At 52.5% G+C, this 16,499-nt stretch overlaps 1 protein-coding gene across 1 annotated transcript; it reads right to left on the minus strand.

Annotated features, from left to right (window-relative positions):
- Window positions 1-3,421: 3,421 nt before the first annotated feature.
- TENT5B (terminal nucleotidyltransferase 5B) lies at window positions 3,422-11,384 on the minus strand. Its single transcript, XM_003891406.4, has 2 exons — window positions 10,822-11,384; window positions 3,422-5,340 (listed from the first exon to the last, which is right to left on the minus strand). The coding sequence occupies exons 1-2, from the start codon at window positions 11,083-11,085 to the stop codon at window positions 4,327-4,329; spliced, it is 1,278 nt and encodes a 425-aa protein (XP_003891455.1). The 5' UTR covers window positions 11,086-11,384; the 3' UTR covers window positions 3,422-4,326.
- Window positions 11,385-16,499: the final 5,115 nt, after the last annotated feature.

Here is a 16,499-nt window from a genome sequence, read left to right on the forward strand (position 1 = left end):
CAAGATTGTGTCACTGCACGCCAGCCTGGGTGAGTGCTGTTCCACCTGCCAGAAAAAAAAAAGTGAGAAGGGATGGTGCAGCTCTCTGGGGCCAGCAACAGTGAGAAGCCTTTACAGCTCTTCAGTCTGAGGGTGAGGAGAGGTCACTGTGTGGAGTGGGGCTCCTGACAGGAACGGTGACCTTTGGTTGAGGGATGTGGCCAACCATGGCAGCCTGGTAGAGAGGGAACAAAGAGAATAAACATCTTCTCCTCCCTTAAGTCTCCTTAAGACGCTGGGATGTCTCATTGGCAACCCAACAGGAAGCTGGGGAACAAGGGAGCCATTGATGCAGTCCACAGATGCCAGCCCCCAGGGCACAGAGCAGAAGTTTGGCAAGTGAAAGCGGAAGGGCAGCATATCATGTAACTGTCTGAGGCTGTGCCTTGTTCGTCAAAGTCCACAGCAATGCTCCTTCCCCATCCGCTCCTTCCCCATCCGGAGCTCCCATCACCCTCGGGTCTGAGTGGGAGGGTGGACTGTTGCTTGAAGAGCACAGTGAGGTTGGAAGGTAGAGGACAGGGCTTTCCCCCTCAGTCTTTGCCTTGCTGGCTCTGAGTCCCAGTTCCTGATTCCTGCCTGTCCTGGTGTCTTAGGTAGCCGCAGGAATTGTCCACAGGAGGAACCATGTCAGCCACTGAGTTGGTGTTTTTCTCACACCCAGAAACACTGCACCACTCCCAAACATAACCACAGGCATGCTGCTGCCATCATGAGCCCTGGATAGTCATCACAAGCCATAATTAGTGTCACATGTGTACCAAGAAAACGTACATCTTGGCCATGTGCGATGGCTCATGCCTGTAAATCCAACACTTTGGGGGGCTGAGGTGGGCAGATCACGAGGTCAGGAGTTCGAGACCAGCCTGACCAACATGGTGAAATCCCATCTCTAGTAGAAATACAAAAATTAGCTGGGTGTGGTGGCGGGCACCTGTAATCCCAGCTACTCAGGAGGCTGAGGCAGGAGAATGGCTTGAACCCAGGAGGCGGAAGTTGCCGTGAGCCGAGATTGCGCCACTGCACTCCAGCCTTCTGGGTGACAGAGCAAGACTCCGTCTCAAAAAAAAAAAAAAAAGAAAAAAAAAGAAACGTACATCTTGCCATACTGCTACACTGTGCCATAGTCACATATAAAATGAAATGACAAATGTCACAGTGATGTCAAATTATGCCCTGCTGTCACATATGTACAGGAGACAACTGTCACAATCCTGTGAAATCACAGTGCAGGAGCAGGATGGAACAGAAGTTAACAGCAATGGCTCTGGATCCAGACAAACCTCTTTGACCTCTCTGGCCTCAGTTTCTGTGTCTGCCAAATGGAAAGAATGCTTTCTTTCCCCTTGTGGAATTGTTGCAAGGATGATATGGGAGATCATGATTGGGAAGACCTCAGCATAGTGCCTGCTAGAGTGAAGCCCACCAGGAATGGTGGCTGCTACTGTGGACACCTGTCTCACATGTCCCCACTGCCTCACACCCGTGCGTGTGTGCAGTACCAGCAGCTGGATGAGGCCAGCCAGACACCCTCAGGTGCATGTGTGAGAGCACGTGCACATTCACAGGCAAGCTCTCTGCCCGGAATGCTCTTTCTCTAAACATCTTCATGCTCACCTCCAACCACCTTTATGTCTTTGTTCAATCAAATGTCACCTTTCAATGAGTTGCACCCTGACTTTTTTTTTTTTTTTTTTTTTTTGAGATGGTGTCTCGCTCTGTTGTCCAGGCTGGAGTGCAGTGGTATGATCTCAGCTCACTGCAACTTCCGCCTCCCAGGTTCAAGCGATTCTCCTGCCTCAGCCTCCTGAGCAGCTGGAATTACAGGCACATGCCACCATACCCAGCTAATTTTTGTATTTTCAGTAGTGAAATACATGGGGTTTCACCATGTTGGCCAGGCTGATCTCAAACTCCTGACCTCGGGTGATCTGCCCACCTCAGCCTCCCAAACTGCTGGGATTACAGGCATGAGCCACTGCGCCTGGCCCCTGACTTATTTTTCAATTTGCAAACCCGAGCATTTCCAGTCCCTTATCCTGCTATATTTTTGCATATCACTGATCATCTAAGACCATACGGTTCAGTTTATTTTCTGTCTACTCCGTTAGAGTGTAATCTTCACAAGGACAGGGATTTTTTTCTTTCGTTTGCTGATGTATTCCCAGCACCCAGAACGGTGTCTGGCACATGGTGGCTGAATGCAGCGTATACACACATGTACCACACAGGTTTCTGGCTTTTTCAGCCCTTAACACAAGCACATCCAGGTGAACTCCACCCCCCAGCCCAAAAACGTAAGTCTGTTGTGTTTATACTGTAAGCCTCTCATGCCAAGGCTGAAATGGGCAACTCAGGAGGTGGGACAAACTTAGTCCTTCCCATGACCATAGTTGGGTGGTCACAGCTGGGATGGGGATGGGAGCTGCTTTTAGTCACCAAGCAAATAAAGCCTGTCTGCTCACTTTCCAGCCATTTTGAGCTCAACAGCAGAAGGGACTTAGAGCAGGTGAGGTGGCTGGACTCACCCTGGTGACCTGGGGCCTCCTCTGCAGCATTGTTTTTTCCACCCTGGCTGGAACCATCAAAGTCACCACTTCAGAGGCCCCTAATGTGGCTGAATATGTTAAGGGCTTTGCAATCCCTGGATCAAAGAGGCTGGACAAACAGCGGGCAGCGTCCAGGCCCATGATTGACTGGCTGATGCCCTGAGGGCGCAGCATGCTAGGAGCTTGTGGTTGACACTCCTAGACAGCCTGGCATGGCACCATCTGGGTTTGGGAAGGGGAGACCCTCCCCGTCCAGGGGATCTGATTAGAGCGAGCCAGAGCACACCCATCAGTGCTCGGGGCAAGGGAAGGAGCTGGAGGACTGAGGGAGCCTCTCCCAAGTGGAGGCCCTACCTGGACTCAGGCTTAGGGGGGACTCTAGCAGTTCCCCAGTCTCAGCCACCTTTACTGCAGGGGCCTCCAGTCCAGATTCAGCCAGCCTGTTCTCTAGCTGCTCCCTAGGAAGAGATGGGGTAGACAGAGCTAGGTTCAAGTACCCCTGAGCACCAGAGTCTGAGTCTAGGCCCAGAGCTATTTGGATTCCAGGTAGAAAACATAAAAATATTTACTCCTTAACAAGAGTCCTAGACCTGCTAAGGCAACATGCAGGTTCAGGTCACACATGTAGACAGCAACTCTCAATATGCAGCTGGTCAGGCTGGGGCTGGGGTTGGGAGGAGGGGCAGTCCTCCAGCCATAGCCCAGGCTTCAAACCCCACCCCCCACAAACGCTCCCTTCCACAGTACAAGCCAGACTCCAACTAGGGGAGGCAGCTGCAGCCCCCACAGCTACAGAAGGTCCTTATTTCCCCAGAAAAAGCATGGCACTAAGGTTCAGTGTAGACAGTTTTTATTATAAGGCAGGTGTTAAGAGTGCAAAATAGCAACAAATCCAGGGGAATGCCAAGGGGGTAGGAGTATGGCTCCCCTCCCCTATGTGAGAGCCCTGTAACCAAGCCAGTGGGGTGGGAACATTGACTTGACTGTGGCAAATTCAGGCTTAGCACCCTCCAAAGAACAAGCTCCCAGGCAGGAGGGCTCCTTGCAACAAGGGGGAAAGGAGTGGCACCCTGGAAGGGGCCTGGGCTGTGACCCACCCTGGGCTGCTTGGCTCCTGTATACTGCCCACCTCAACCCCTCACGAGGAAGGCTTCACAGCTTGGGGTATGTATTTCAGAGAACCGGGCTAAACCCAGCCCCCCCCAAACCCATGTATCTGCCTCAGGCCTCAGTTTCCCTCCTCCCAGTGATTACCTAAGTTGGACCATCAGGCCCTGTAGTGGCCCAGCCTGACCAAAGTGACAAGTCCCCGTAACATACCATATATCAGTCAGTGTGTGGGCTGCAGGCCCTCCAAAGCTGCTGGGATCACCACAGGCTGGCCCTAGTCAAAGAGACCCTCTTAGGCCATGGCAATCAATCCGAGGTGCTGTGCATTAAGGCTACCACCCCAAATTTGTTTCGTCCCCTGAAGGCAATTGACTTCCAAGACAAATGGCTCCTGCACCCCACTGTTATGTGGGTCCAAAAGTGTGATGCAATAACCAAAGGGTCCTCCTGCTGAGAGCCACAGGGGCCTCGTGCTCGGGGAAGTCCGGTCTGTTCAATTGAAGGCCCAACCCTGCAGTGCTGGGCCACCTGGCACAGGCTGCGTCTCGGGTCATGTCCTCCACACACTCTTGGAGGCCCCACCCCACCCCGTGAGGCCCAGTCCCTTCCCTTCTGGCCAGGGTCTGAGTCAGTTACAAGGCAGCCAGGTGGGATAGGCACGAGCCAGGAGAGGCTGCACAGGGGTCACGTAGTAATTGACAGTGGCTGGCACAACCCCGTCGGTGCCTGGAGGGCGCCAGGCCAGGGCGGCAGTGGCAGCCGGGCCCTGCTCAGCCAGTGCCTGCAGCGCCAGTGCGGCAATGAGGTCCAGCGTCTGGCGGCGCTCGTGGTTCATGAGGCACACGGTGCTCTCGTTGACCACCCGGTGCAGTGTCACCAGGCAGGCGTAACGGCGGGCTGCGTCACCCCCACCAAAGTGGGCCTCCAGGTAGCGCTCTAGGGTGCGCCGCTGCTCCACCAGGTCTGGAAAGTCGATGAAGAAGCGGGAGCACATGTAGCGCTGCAGGGCGCGCACATCGGTGCTGGGCCGGGGCCGGAAGCCCCGCACCAGGAGGTGGCAGTACTTGAGGAGGCCACCACCTCGGATCTCCTCGGGACTGCGCGTGGCGATGACACGGTGCCGCAGGTGCTCCAGGGCCTCGGCGAAGTCCCCATATAGGCTTTCACCTGTGACTGTTGGGTGGAAGGCCTCAGACATGGGAGTGGACGAGCACTGGCCAAAGAGCAACAGGGAGTCCAGGATGATCTGGAAGGAGTCTATGCTGAATTCAAACTGGCGTCTCACTGAGTCCACAAACTTGAGCTCCACGTTCTTGCCGCTCTTGTTGGACAGTGAGATGAGACTCCAGCGGTCCGAGTCTGTGCATACTTTCACCAGCTTCTGCACGTATGCCTCCTTGAGTGTCAGTGGCGTGATCTTGGCCCGGTTCACACCGGCTGGCAGGAAGTCTAGCAGGCAGGCCAGCACCACTGCCTTGGTCAGCTGGAAGGATGCCTCACTGCACAGGTCCACCCGGAACACCAGGTCCAGATCCTTGTAGCCCAGGCCACTCTCAGGGTGCAGCACGTGGCTGGCAGCAGAACCATGCAGCCGCACACTGTGCACGTGTAGGCCCTGCTCCTCCAGGCTGCTGCGGACCACCTTTGAGGGGAAAGCAGGAAGGAGAGGTATCAGGAGCAGGCCCCAGGGGTCCACCAAGGACTTCCATGTACTTGTCCCAGTAACGTCAACCACTGTTGGCCCTAAGTCAACCACTGTTGGCCCCTAACCAGCTGTTAAGCTTTTGGAAAATCATCTAACTTTTTATTTTATTTTTTTGGAACGTGGGAAGTCATTTAACTCTCTAAGCCTAATCTGAGAATGGACTATCTGGAGGAATGACCAGGAAGAATAGCAATAATAATAGCACACATCTGCATAGAATTTACTAAACAGCAGGTCACTTAATCCTTACAATAACCCTGTGAGGTGGATACTATCATTCCCACTTTACACAGCAAAAATGGAAGTACAGAGGGGTCAAGTAACTAGCTCAAAGGCAAACAGCTGGTGAATGCAGAGCTGGGAATAAAACTCAGAGTCCAAAGTCTTTTTTTTTTTTTTTTTGAGACGAGTCTCACTTTGCCGCCAAGGCTGGAGTGCAGTGGCATGATCTCGGCTCACTGCAACCTCCATCCCCCGAGTTCAAGTGATTCTTCTGACAGGTGCCTGCCACTGTGCCTGGCTAATTTTTGTATTTTTAGTAGAGATGGGGTTTCACCATCTTGGCCAGGCTGGTCTTGAACTCCTGACCTTGTGATCCACCCGCCTCCGCCTCCCAAAGTGCTGGGATTATAGGTGTGAGCCACTGCACTCGGTGGTCCAAGTCTTAACCATGCTATTCTACCTCTCAAACTGCTAGTAAAACAGTTCTGTGCCAGGCACTGCGCTAACTGCTCAAACATGTTGGGAATATGGTTAGCATTTCACATTCATGACCACATTAACCCTCCCAATAATCCTACATTTGAGTATTATTTTGATTGATAGACGGAGGACCTCAGGCACAGAAAGGTTAAGAAACAAGTCAAGGTCATAGAGCGGTCAGGCTGAGACCAGAACCCAGGTTAGTTGGATTCTCAAGTTCATGTATGTCCTTTTGACTACAATGCACTCATCCTAATTCATCCTTACAAGGACCCAGTGAGGCAAATATTATATACTTTTTTTGCTCTCAGATGAGGAAACTAAGGCTTACAGTGGTGAAACAGCTAAGGCTCAGTGAAAACTCTCAGCCCTCAGACAGCCCCCAGGCCTGATGGCACAGGACAGATAAACCTATAAGTGGTCCCTCCCCTGAGGTACCAGGTAGGGAGAAGAGTGAAGCTGGGGGTTGGGGACATTCAGTTTTCTCAGTAACCCAAAGTTGCCCTGAAAGTGACCAGGCAGCATTCCTGTCCTGAGTGATTCTGCAACCCTGCCTTGCTGCCAAGTCAGCACCCAGCTCCAGACCAGGCTGTTCTCCTTGCCTCCCAGGGAATTACTACAAAGAATGCACCTAAGTGCTGAGAAGGCAAGCTGTGGTGGGGCAATCCGAGGCGGGCGGCGCCCTCCAGGAAGACTTCCGGGAGGAGCACCTTTACCAGGGGAAGATATTGTCATGGCAATGGGGGAGGTAAACAACTGGCCATAAGGAACACGGAGAATGGGGCATAAGCAGCTGGCCATCAGGAACACAGAGGGTGGCGGAAGGAGGCTAGGCACCTAATGAGTGCCAAGCAATGGACCTTGTTGCCAGAACCTATGGGGACAGGTCTTTCATTCGTTCTTTTTTTTTTTTTTTGGGACGGAGTCTCTGTCATCCAGGCTGGAGTGCAGTGGTCAGCTCACTGCAACCTCTGTCTCCCAGGTTCAAGTGATTCTTCTCCCTCAGCCTTCTGAGTAGCTAGGATTACAGGTGCCCATCACCATGCTCAAATAATGTTTGTATTTTTAGTAGAGACAGGGTTTCACCATGTTGGCCAGGCTGGTCTTGAACTCCTGACCTCAGGTGATCTACCTGCCTCAGCCTCTCAAAGTACTGGGATTACAGGCATGAGCTACCGTGCCAGGCCAAGTCTTTTTTTTTTGTTTTTAATATGGATTTTTTTTTTCTGCCTTTCCAAACCCTTCTCTACCTTCCTTTCCTCCATCCTTTATTTATTTATTTATTTTTTTTTGAGAGAGTCCTGATTTTGTAGTCCAGGCTGGAATGCAGTGAATGCAGTGGCACAATCTCAGCTCACTGCAACCTCTGCCTCCTGGGCTCAAGCAATCCTCCCACCTCAACCTCCCAAGTAGGTGGGACTACAGGTGTGTGCCACCACGCTGAACAATTTTTTATTGTTTGCAGTGATGGGATTCTGCCAGATTGCCCAGGCTGGTCTTGAACTCCTGGACTCAAGCTATTCTTCTGCTTCGGCCTCCCAAAGTGCTGGGATTACAGGCATGAGACACTGTGCCCGGCCTGGGACAGGTATCCTGGGAAACTGAAGCTCACAGGAGTGATGTCACCTGCACAAGATCACGTGGAGATGCCTTCAAACCCAGGTATGGCTGACTCCAAAGCCCATCCTGTTTCTACCACATTACAGTCCCAGGGTTCAGAAGGAACAGGGACTAGTTCGAATCCACCTTCCCTTTCTAAATTTCAAAGCAAAGGCAACCCTCAAGGTACTGAAGCCCAGAGCCAGAGTAGTTGGAGAACAGGAAGATGGGGGTTGAGAGATGCCTTGGACAGACAAGGTCAGTCGCTGCAGTCCAGCCTGTGGGACTTCTAACCCACACCCTGGCAGCTGGCAGCTGTGCCTGCATGGGCCAAAGACCTTGGTGGAAGGACCCAACCAAACCTGCAGAGAAGACCAGCCCCTTCCTCAGATCCCATTAGGGCTGAGTGAGCCTTACTCAGTGCCAGCTCCTGCTCCCAGGCCGGTGCCCACCCCAGGGCTTGGCATCCGGCCTAGTGAGTAGGTAGCAGTACTCGTTAAATCCCCTGCGTCAGGGCCATGGGGCCAGCTGTGTCAGCCAGCCAGTCGCTGTTGTCTCCTTCCCAGGTGTGACTACAGCCAGCTTGGCAGGCGGTCACCAGATACCACCACACCCAAGTACTGCAGGGCAGCTTGGTGCCTCCTGAATCAGACTTTCCAGCCATGGAGGGGCAGTGGCTGCACCCTCCTTTCTCCCATGCCAAGGCCCTCCCCACAACCACTCTGCTCCAGGCTGCTGCTGAGACCTGCAGGGAGACTGACAGACGCTGTCAGCCAGCAGGCTTACAAAACTCACATGCTGTGCCGCCTGATGCAGGCCCTCTGGCTGCAGCTGGAGAGATCAGATTGTCTAGTTCAATCCTCTGGGCCCAGAGAAGGCAAAGGTCTTGTCCAAGGTTACACAACCAATAAAAGGCCTCCCTGCCTGTAGCTCTGGGAAGCCTCCTTATGGTAGGGTGGGTCCCTTTAGCACAGGTACAAGCAAGAACAGCATCTCTACACTTGGATCGCCACTACAGGCAAAGCCTTGTAGGGGTGGAGAGGGAGAAAGCTTCCAATTTTTGAGCCATAGGACAACTCAGTAGCAGTGAAAAGCCCCAAGGCAACAATCACCACCACCCTCCCCCTCTCCCCTGCCCCCAATCCTGCACACATCCCAATAGCTTTAGAAGCTGCCAGCTGTGGATTCCTTCCAAGAAACTTTCTTTCCTGTGGAGGCAGCTGTACAGGTCAGGTGAAGGCACCTGTCCCCTTCGGAGTCTGGAACCAGAGAGGGTGTTGGAGTGCAGCAGCCTAATCCATCCATCCCAGTTGAACAGATGGGGACACTGAGCCCAGCAAAGAGAATCAACAACAAATAGTCCAGGGCCTGAATCCAGAAGTCCAACTTCCCAGCCCAGCTCTGAAGTCTCTGCCCCCCTTCCTCAGTGTCGCCGACAGCTCCCTGTTCTGTGCTATCTCTGACTCGGGTTTAGAAGGATATGGCACCACCATTGCATTGTAAAGTTAGCTTCTATTGACCTGGAGTCTCCCCCATCTGGCTAGGAGCACCTGAAGGGATGGAGGCTGAGTCCCAGTCATATCTATGCCCTTGGTTTCCTAAACAGGGCTTGGCACAGAGCAGACACCAAAAGAGGCTATCTGAGCCATACTGACAGGGCAAGGACTTCCCCTCCTTCCAGGGTACCCCTTGTTCTTGCAGAGGGGGGCTGCCATACTGAGCTCCACCTTCCCCTCCCTGCCATGCCTGGGGCCACAGTCCTGGAGGTGCAGCAGCTGGGGCCCCAGGAATTACTTGACGGTCCTGGGGAGAAAAGCCTCGACTGGTTTCCTAATCACCCAGGTGACAGCGAGCAGCCGAGGCATTCCTCGGCGAACTCCACTGGGCCGCCTGTGAGTCAGCCCAGGAGAATCTGCCCCCACCCCCTCCAGTTCCTAGTTCCTTGGGAGGGTGGGGGAGGTAATCCCCCAGGAGGCACCCCTCCCCCTCTGTGGGAAGCCCAGGTAGTAGGAGGCAGGGGAAAGGCCCGCTTCATCCAAAGGAAGCCATCAGCTGGCAGGAACGCACAGGAGTCCTTGCTGGGCTTCTTGGTTTGTTTTATCAGAGGACCCTCCCTAACACCTAGAAGTTGACCTTGGGAGCCGGGGAAGGGGTGGGAAAACATTGAACCTACTGTAATCTGCTCCTGGGAAGACCCAAGATTCTCCAGGTTTGATTTTCACCTCATGAAGCAATCTTGGGTGGCAAACTGACCCAGCTATAAAATGGGTACAATAATTACCACACTCTGGTATTTCAGAACATGACAGCGTCTGGGCTGTACAGATGAAAAAGCAGTCTTGGGGTCGTTGAGGTTCAGATAAAGGGAAGAGTTGAAGGAGGGACGGGCTGTCAGAATTCTTTTCTCCCTTTCCTCAGGAGAGAGGGGACGTGGGGCCTGAGGCCTGGGTTGGCCTTCATTTCCAGTCTTGGGAAGGAGAAGAAACACCTAAATTGGTCACTTAATGTTGCCCTTGGGGGTGGGGTATCAGGTCTGATCTTTGGCTTAATAAATCTTGGGCCACAACCCCAGCTGAGAGAGAGGGAGTCCCTGACTAGTTTTCGTGGCTTTTCCACGGGGTGGAGGGGGAAGGGGCGGTTTCTCCAGCAGAGGGCTGTAGGAGCACAAGGGCAGAGTCTGCTCCTAGAACCTCGAGAGAGAAAAGGAGGGTGAGGTCCAGGGATGCCCAGATAGGGAAGGAAAAGCTATTTTGGACTCAAGCATGCACACTTACCCACCCAGGGCTGCCTGGCGTCTTTTGTCCTTGCAGGCAGGGACAAATTCTTCCCCCAATGCCCTCGACATCCTCCTCCCCTCTCCCAGCCAGGCCCTGGGTGAGTGATCCGTGGGGAATCAGGGTTCTCTAGGAGTCGAGATGGAAAAGCCAGGTGAGGAAGGATTAGTAGATGCAGGGGGAGGTCTGATCTACCATTCAAAATGCTGTGCAATTGTTACAGCCCTGTCTCCGTTCCTCAGTTTCCCTAGCTGTCTAGAAAGTCAAACAGACTACAAATGCCTTCCAGCCACGAGGGCCTCAGAAGGGATTCCCCCACATACCCCGCCGGGCGTCCTCTCACCTGCACGATCTGCCGGGGCTGCACACTCAGCGTGGGGAAGTTGCCGCGCCCATGAATGGGAATCGGCTCGCTCAGGAGAGCGTCCAGTCGCTTCACCTGTGGCCAGCTCAGCCCGCTCAGGTGCCGTCCGGGGGAGGCCGACAAGGCCTCTGGGTCGGGGCCGCCGCCTGCCGGGGCTGCCGTGGCCACCGCCGTGGCCGCAGCCGTTCCCACCTGAGCAGCCGCCCGGTCCCGGCGCTCAGCTCCGCTCTCCGACGGCATCATCTGCCCGGCTCCCGAGCCCCGAGGGCAAAAACCGTGGGGGTGGTTAAGGGGAGGAGGACAGGGAGAGCCGCTGGGCAGGGGCCAAGGCGGGGAGGGGCACGGAGGCAGGGACGGGGCAGCAGCGACGGCGAGACAAAGCCAGGGCACACCTCGGACGGCGACGACTTACCGACCCTAGCGCCTGCAGCCCGAGGCCCAACGGACTCTTATAGGCCGCGGGCGACATGCCCATTGGCCCGGGCCGCTGCCACACAGCGAGAGCCGCCCCGCCTCTCGACGCTCCGGACAGTGGTCTGCAGAGCTTTGCACGTGAGTCACTGTTCTCTAGGGAGATTCCGATTGGCTAGAGGGCACGCCCCTTCCCCGCCCTCCCTCTCAGGCTGAATTCCCTCCTTTGGTCCTTGAAGAACTTCTGTTCACTGTGATTGGCCCGGGCCTGGACTTAAAGGGACAGCGCCCACCCCGCCCCCGCAGGGTCAGGAGGGAGGGAAGTGACCTGTGGAGTTTGTAGCAGAGTCAGACCACTGAGAAATTCCAGGTTCTGTTTTTTGTTTTTTAGCGCTGAGAGAAATTGAGAAGTCACTGAGTCTTGTCCTCCTGGTCACCTACTATTTTCAGAAGCCCAAAGAGATTGCGCCACGTGATCGACTCTGCACAGCACTGCTCATGCTCTGGCACTTTTCCAGAGCCTAGGAAAGGTATAATAATAAACTCTGTGCATACCAAGGTAAAAGCTTTTTTTTTTTTTTTGGAGACGGAGTCTCGCTGTGTCACCCAGGCTGGAGTGTAGTGGCGCGATCTCGGCTTACTGCAACCTCCGCCTCCCGGGTTCAAGCAATTCTCCTGCCTCAGCCTCCCGATTAGCTGGGATTACAGGCATGCGCCACCAAGCCCGGCTAACTTTTGTATTTTTAGTAGACACGGGGGTTTCACCATATTGGCCAGGCTGGTCTCGAACTCCTGACCTTGTGCTCCACCCACCTCGACCTCCCAAAGTGCTGGGATTACAGGCGTGAGCCACCGCGCCCGGTCCTAAGGTAAAGGCTTTCTAAGGCACTCTGTTGATTGGCCTTGCAAACCACAGCATGATGAGCGTTGATGTACAGCATAGCCAATTTAGGGAAGGAGAGATCTGCTCAGAGAGGGTTTGTGATTACCCCACTGTCACACAGCAAACTAGTCAGGCCTTGGTCCTGAACCAGGGCTATAGAATCTGTGGTGCATGTTTTTTCCACTGTACCTACCCAAACCCAGCACCTTTCTGGGGCTAGAGAATGAATAATGTGTTTACATGTTTTTCTGCAGGTCTAGACAAAATATAATTTTAAAAAATATATGTTTACATATTTTGATCTCACACTTTACAGGACCTAGGGGATGAGGCTTATGATTGTTGTTACTTTTATTTTTTATTTTTATTTATTTATTTTCTTGAGACAGAGTCTCGCTGTCGCCCAGGCTGGAGTGCAGTGGCAATAATCTCGGCTCACTGCAAGCTCCGCCTCCCAGGTTCACAGCATTCTCCTACCTCAGCCGCCCGAGTAGCTGGGACTACATGCGCCCACCACCACGCCTGGCTAATTTTTTGTATTTTTAGTAGAGACGGGGTTTCACCATGTTAGCCAGGATGGTCTCAATCTCCTGACCTCGTGATCTGCCCGCCTCGGCCTCCCAAAGTCCTGGATTACAGGCGTGAGCCAGCGCACCCGGCCTATTTATTTATTTGTTGAGACAGGGTCTCACTCTGTTGCCTGGACTGGAGTTGACTGGCATGATCATGGCTCACCGCAGCCTCAACCACCCTAGCTCAAGCAATCCTCCCAATCCCAGCCTCCTGAGTAGCTGGGACTACAGGCACACCCCACAGCACCCGGCTAATTTTTCTATTTTTTTGTAGAGATAAGGGTCTGGCCATGTTGCCCAGGCTGCTCTTGAACTTCTGGGCTCAAGTGATCTGCTCGCCTCAGACTCCCAAAGTGCAGGGATTACAGGTGTCAACTACTGTGCCTGGTCTGTTGTTACTTTTGTTTTTTTATTTTTCCCCAACCTCACCTGTTACTTTTAATTTTTTTTTTTTTTTCTGATTTTAAACATTTGTGCTGTAGCAAAAATTCAGAAATTGAGTCTATCTGATTCATTGCTGCAATTTTTTTTTCTTAAATATTGTTCTCCCAGCCAGGCACGGTGGCTCACGCCTGTAATCCCAGCACTTTGGGAGGCTGAGGCGGGCGGATCACCTGAGGTCAGGAGTTCAAGACCCGTCTGGCTAACATGGTGAAACCCCGTTTCTACTAAAAATACAAAAAATTAGCTGGGCATGGTGGTGGGCACCTGTAGCACCTGTATTCCCAGCTACTGGGGAGGCTGAGGCAGGAGAATCACTTGACCCTGGGAGGCGGAGGTTGCAGTGAGCCGAGATCCATGCCATTGTACTCCAACCTGGGCAACAAGAATGATACTCTGTCTCAAAAAAAATTTTTTTTCTAACAATACATTAAATTAAATTTCCTTCTCGTAATAGTCTCCCATTCGCCTGTCAGACAGATTGGGGAGGAGTAATACACAAAATTTACAGGAGAAATCATGACCTAGAAACAGTAAACTACATCCCAATGCCATCAGGTTGACTCTGACAGACCTGGGACTAAACCCCAAGAGCCGGACTCTCACAACATAGTAGCTACTTCCTCTTTCTGGTGGCCAGCCCAGTCAAGAGGCTGCCCCTCTCGCTTCACTCCATCTTGTCTGCAATCAGGGGCTTTCTCTGGCCCTCAGGGAGGGGACCCACTACTTGTGCTACTGCTTGACTATGTGACCTTGGGGAAGTCCCTTTCATCATCCTCAAGGCAAGTGCTTGCTTTGTTTTACCTTTTCTTGAAAGATAAGAAATGGAGGGGCCCGGTGGTTCACGCCTGTAAGACCAGGGAGACCTCATCTCTATATAAAACATAGGGAGACCTCAGTCAGGAGATTGAGACCATCCTGGCTAACACAGTGAAACCCTATCTCTACTAAAAATACAAAAAAATTAGCCGGGTGTGGTGGCGGACACCTGTAGTCCCAGCTACTTGGGAGGCTGAGGCAGGAGAATGGTGTGAACCCAGGAGGCGGAGCTTGCAGTGAGCCGAGATGGTGGCACTGCACTCCAGCCTGGGTGATAGAGCAAGACTGTCTCAAAAACAACAACAACAACAACAACATAGGGAGACCTCATTTCTATATAAAATTGTAAAAAGGCCGGGTACAGTGGTTCATGCCTGTAATCCCAGCACTTTGGGGGGCCAAGGTGGGCGGATCATGAGGTCAGGAGTTCAAGACCAGCCTGACCAACATGCTGAAACCCCGTCTCTACTAAAAATACAAAAAATTAGCCGGGTGTGGTCGCACGTGCCTGTAATCCCAGCTACTCAGGAGGCTGAGGCAGGAGAATTGCTTGAACCCAGGAGACGGAAGTTGTAGTAAGCTGAGATTGCACCACTGCCTCCAGCCTGGGTGACAGAGCGAGACTCCGTCTCAAATAAATTTTAAAAATAAATAAATAAATAAATAAATAAAAAGAAATAGCAGCCGGAAGTGGTGGCTCATGCCTATAATCCCAGCGCTTTGGGAGACTGAGGTGGGAAAGTCATCTGAGACCAGGAGTTTGAGACCAGTCTTCTTTTTTTTTTTTTTTTTTTTTTTGAGACAGAGTCTTGCTCTGTCACCCAGGCTGGAGTGCAGTGGCACCATCTCGGCTCACTGCAAGCTCCGCCTCCCAGGTTCAGGCCATTCTCCTGCCTCAGCCTCCCCAGTAGCTGGGACTACAGGCGCCCGCCACCACGCCCAGCTAAATTTTTTTTTTTGTATTTTTAGTAGAGACGGGGTTTCACCATGTTAGCCAGGATGGTCTCGATCTCCTGACCTCGTGATCCGCCTGTCTCGGCCTCCCAAAGTGCTGGGATTACAGGCGTGAGCCATTGCGCCCGGCCGAGACCAGTCTTCTTAGCGAGTCCTCATCTCTACAAAAATTAAAAGAAAGTAGCCTGGCATGGTGGCACGTGCCTGTGGTCCCACCTAGTCGGGAGGCTGAAGTGGGAGAATCACTTGAGGTGGGGAGGTCAAGGCTGCAGTGAACCATGTTTACACCACTGCACTCCAGCCTGGGTGACAAAGAGGGACCCTGTCTCAGAAAAGAAAAGAAATAGATAGAAATCTCCTTTGGCTGAGTCCAGAGTCTCCAAACCCTTGAACTTGAGACAGAGAGCCTCAGGTCTCTCTGAGGCTACTGATGAAAGAGCTTGAGGCTCAGCCACAGCACTGTCTCTTACCCCCACCTCCATACCCCAGCAGAGGAAGGAGGGGTGGGGGAAAGGAAACTAACATTTACTGAACACCTACTATGCACTAGATTATTTTACATACATAATAAGCTGTAATTCCTAAAGCTACACCACAAGATGTGGGATCATTATCCCCAATTTACAGATGAAGACACCGAGGTTTAGAGAGGTTAAGTGATATGCCCGAGGTTATATGGTCACTAATTGGCAGTTTGGGACTCAAATCCAGGTCTCCTGACCCCAGAGCCCTTTCGTTCAACCGCTCCTCTAAGAAGACTCAGCACAGATCAGTCATGCTTGGCACAGTCGTGGCACCACCCACAAGATCTATACATTCATTCATTCATCAGCCAACATACATTCTGAGCACCTACCTGTGTACCAGGTGCTGGGCTAGGCCCTGAGAAATAATAGGCAAGGTCCCTGCCCTTCTAGAACTTTTTTTTTTTTTTTTTTTTTGAGACAGAGTCTCACTTTGTTGCCAGGCTGGAGTGCAGTGGCACAATTTTGGCTCAGTGCAACCTCCGCCTCCCAGGTTCAAGTGATTCTCCTGCCTCAGCCTCCCAAGTACCTGGGATTACAGGCCCACACCTGACTAATTTTTGTATTTTTAGTAAAGGGTTTCACCATGTTGGCCAGGCTGGTTTCGAACTCCTGATCTCAAGAGATCTGCCCACCTTGGCCTCCCAAAGTGCTGGGATTACAGGCATGAGCCACCGTGCCCAGCCCTTCTAGAACTTTCGCTCTTTCTCCCTTTTTTTGTTTTAGAGATTGGGTTTCACCATGTTGCCCCAGCTAGTCTAATTCCTGACCTCAAATGATCTGCCTGCCACAGTCTCCCAAAGTGCTAGGATTACAGGTGTGAGTCACTGCTCCCAGCCCTAGAACTTTCTAATGTCGAAAGACAACAGTCAAGTAAACAAATAAAGAATACATTTCTGATAGTGCTAAAAAGAAAATAAAACAGGGTGATGGGGGAGAGAGCAACCGTGCATGTGTGAGTGTGAGATAGAGATACGGCAAGCGCGAGAACGAGAGATATCATGAGATGGTGTGGTTATGGAAGTCCTCCATAGTGAGGTGACATTTCCATTG

This window comes from Papio anubis, chromosome 1, assembly GCF_008728515.1.
Source record: "Papio anubis isolate 15944 chromosome 1, Panubis1.0, whole genome shotgun sequence".
Classification (NCBI taxonomy): domain Eukaryota; kingdom Metazoa; phylum Chordata; class Mammalia; order Primates; family Cercopithecidae; genus Papio; species Papio anubis.

Excerpts from the sequence above, each read along its gene's own strand:
- TENT5B (XM_003891406.4), bottom strand. The coding sequence starts at position 11,085 with ATGATGCCGTCGGAGAGCGGAGCTGAGCGCCGGGACCGGGCGGCTGCT. Across the intron at positions 5,341-10,821 it reads AGCCCCGGCAGATCGTGCAG|GTGGTCCGCAGCAGCCTGGA; the intron begins GTGAGAGGACGC and ends TTCCCCTCAAAG.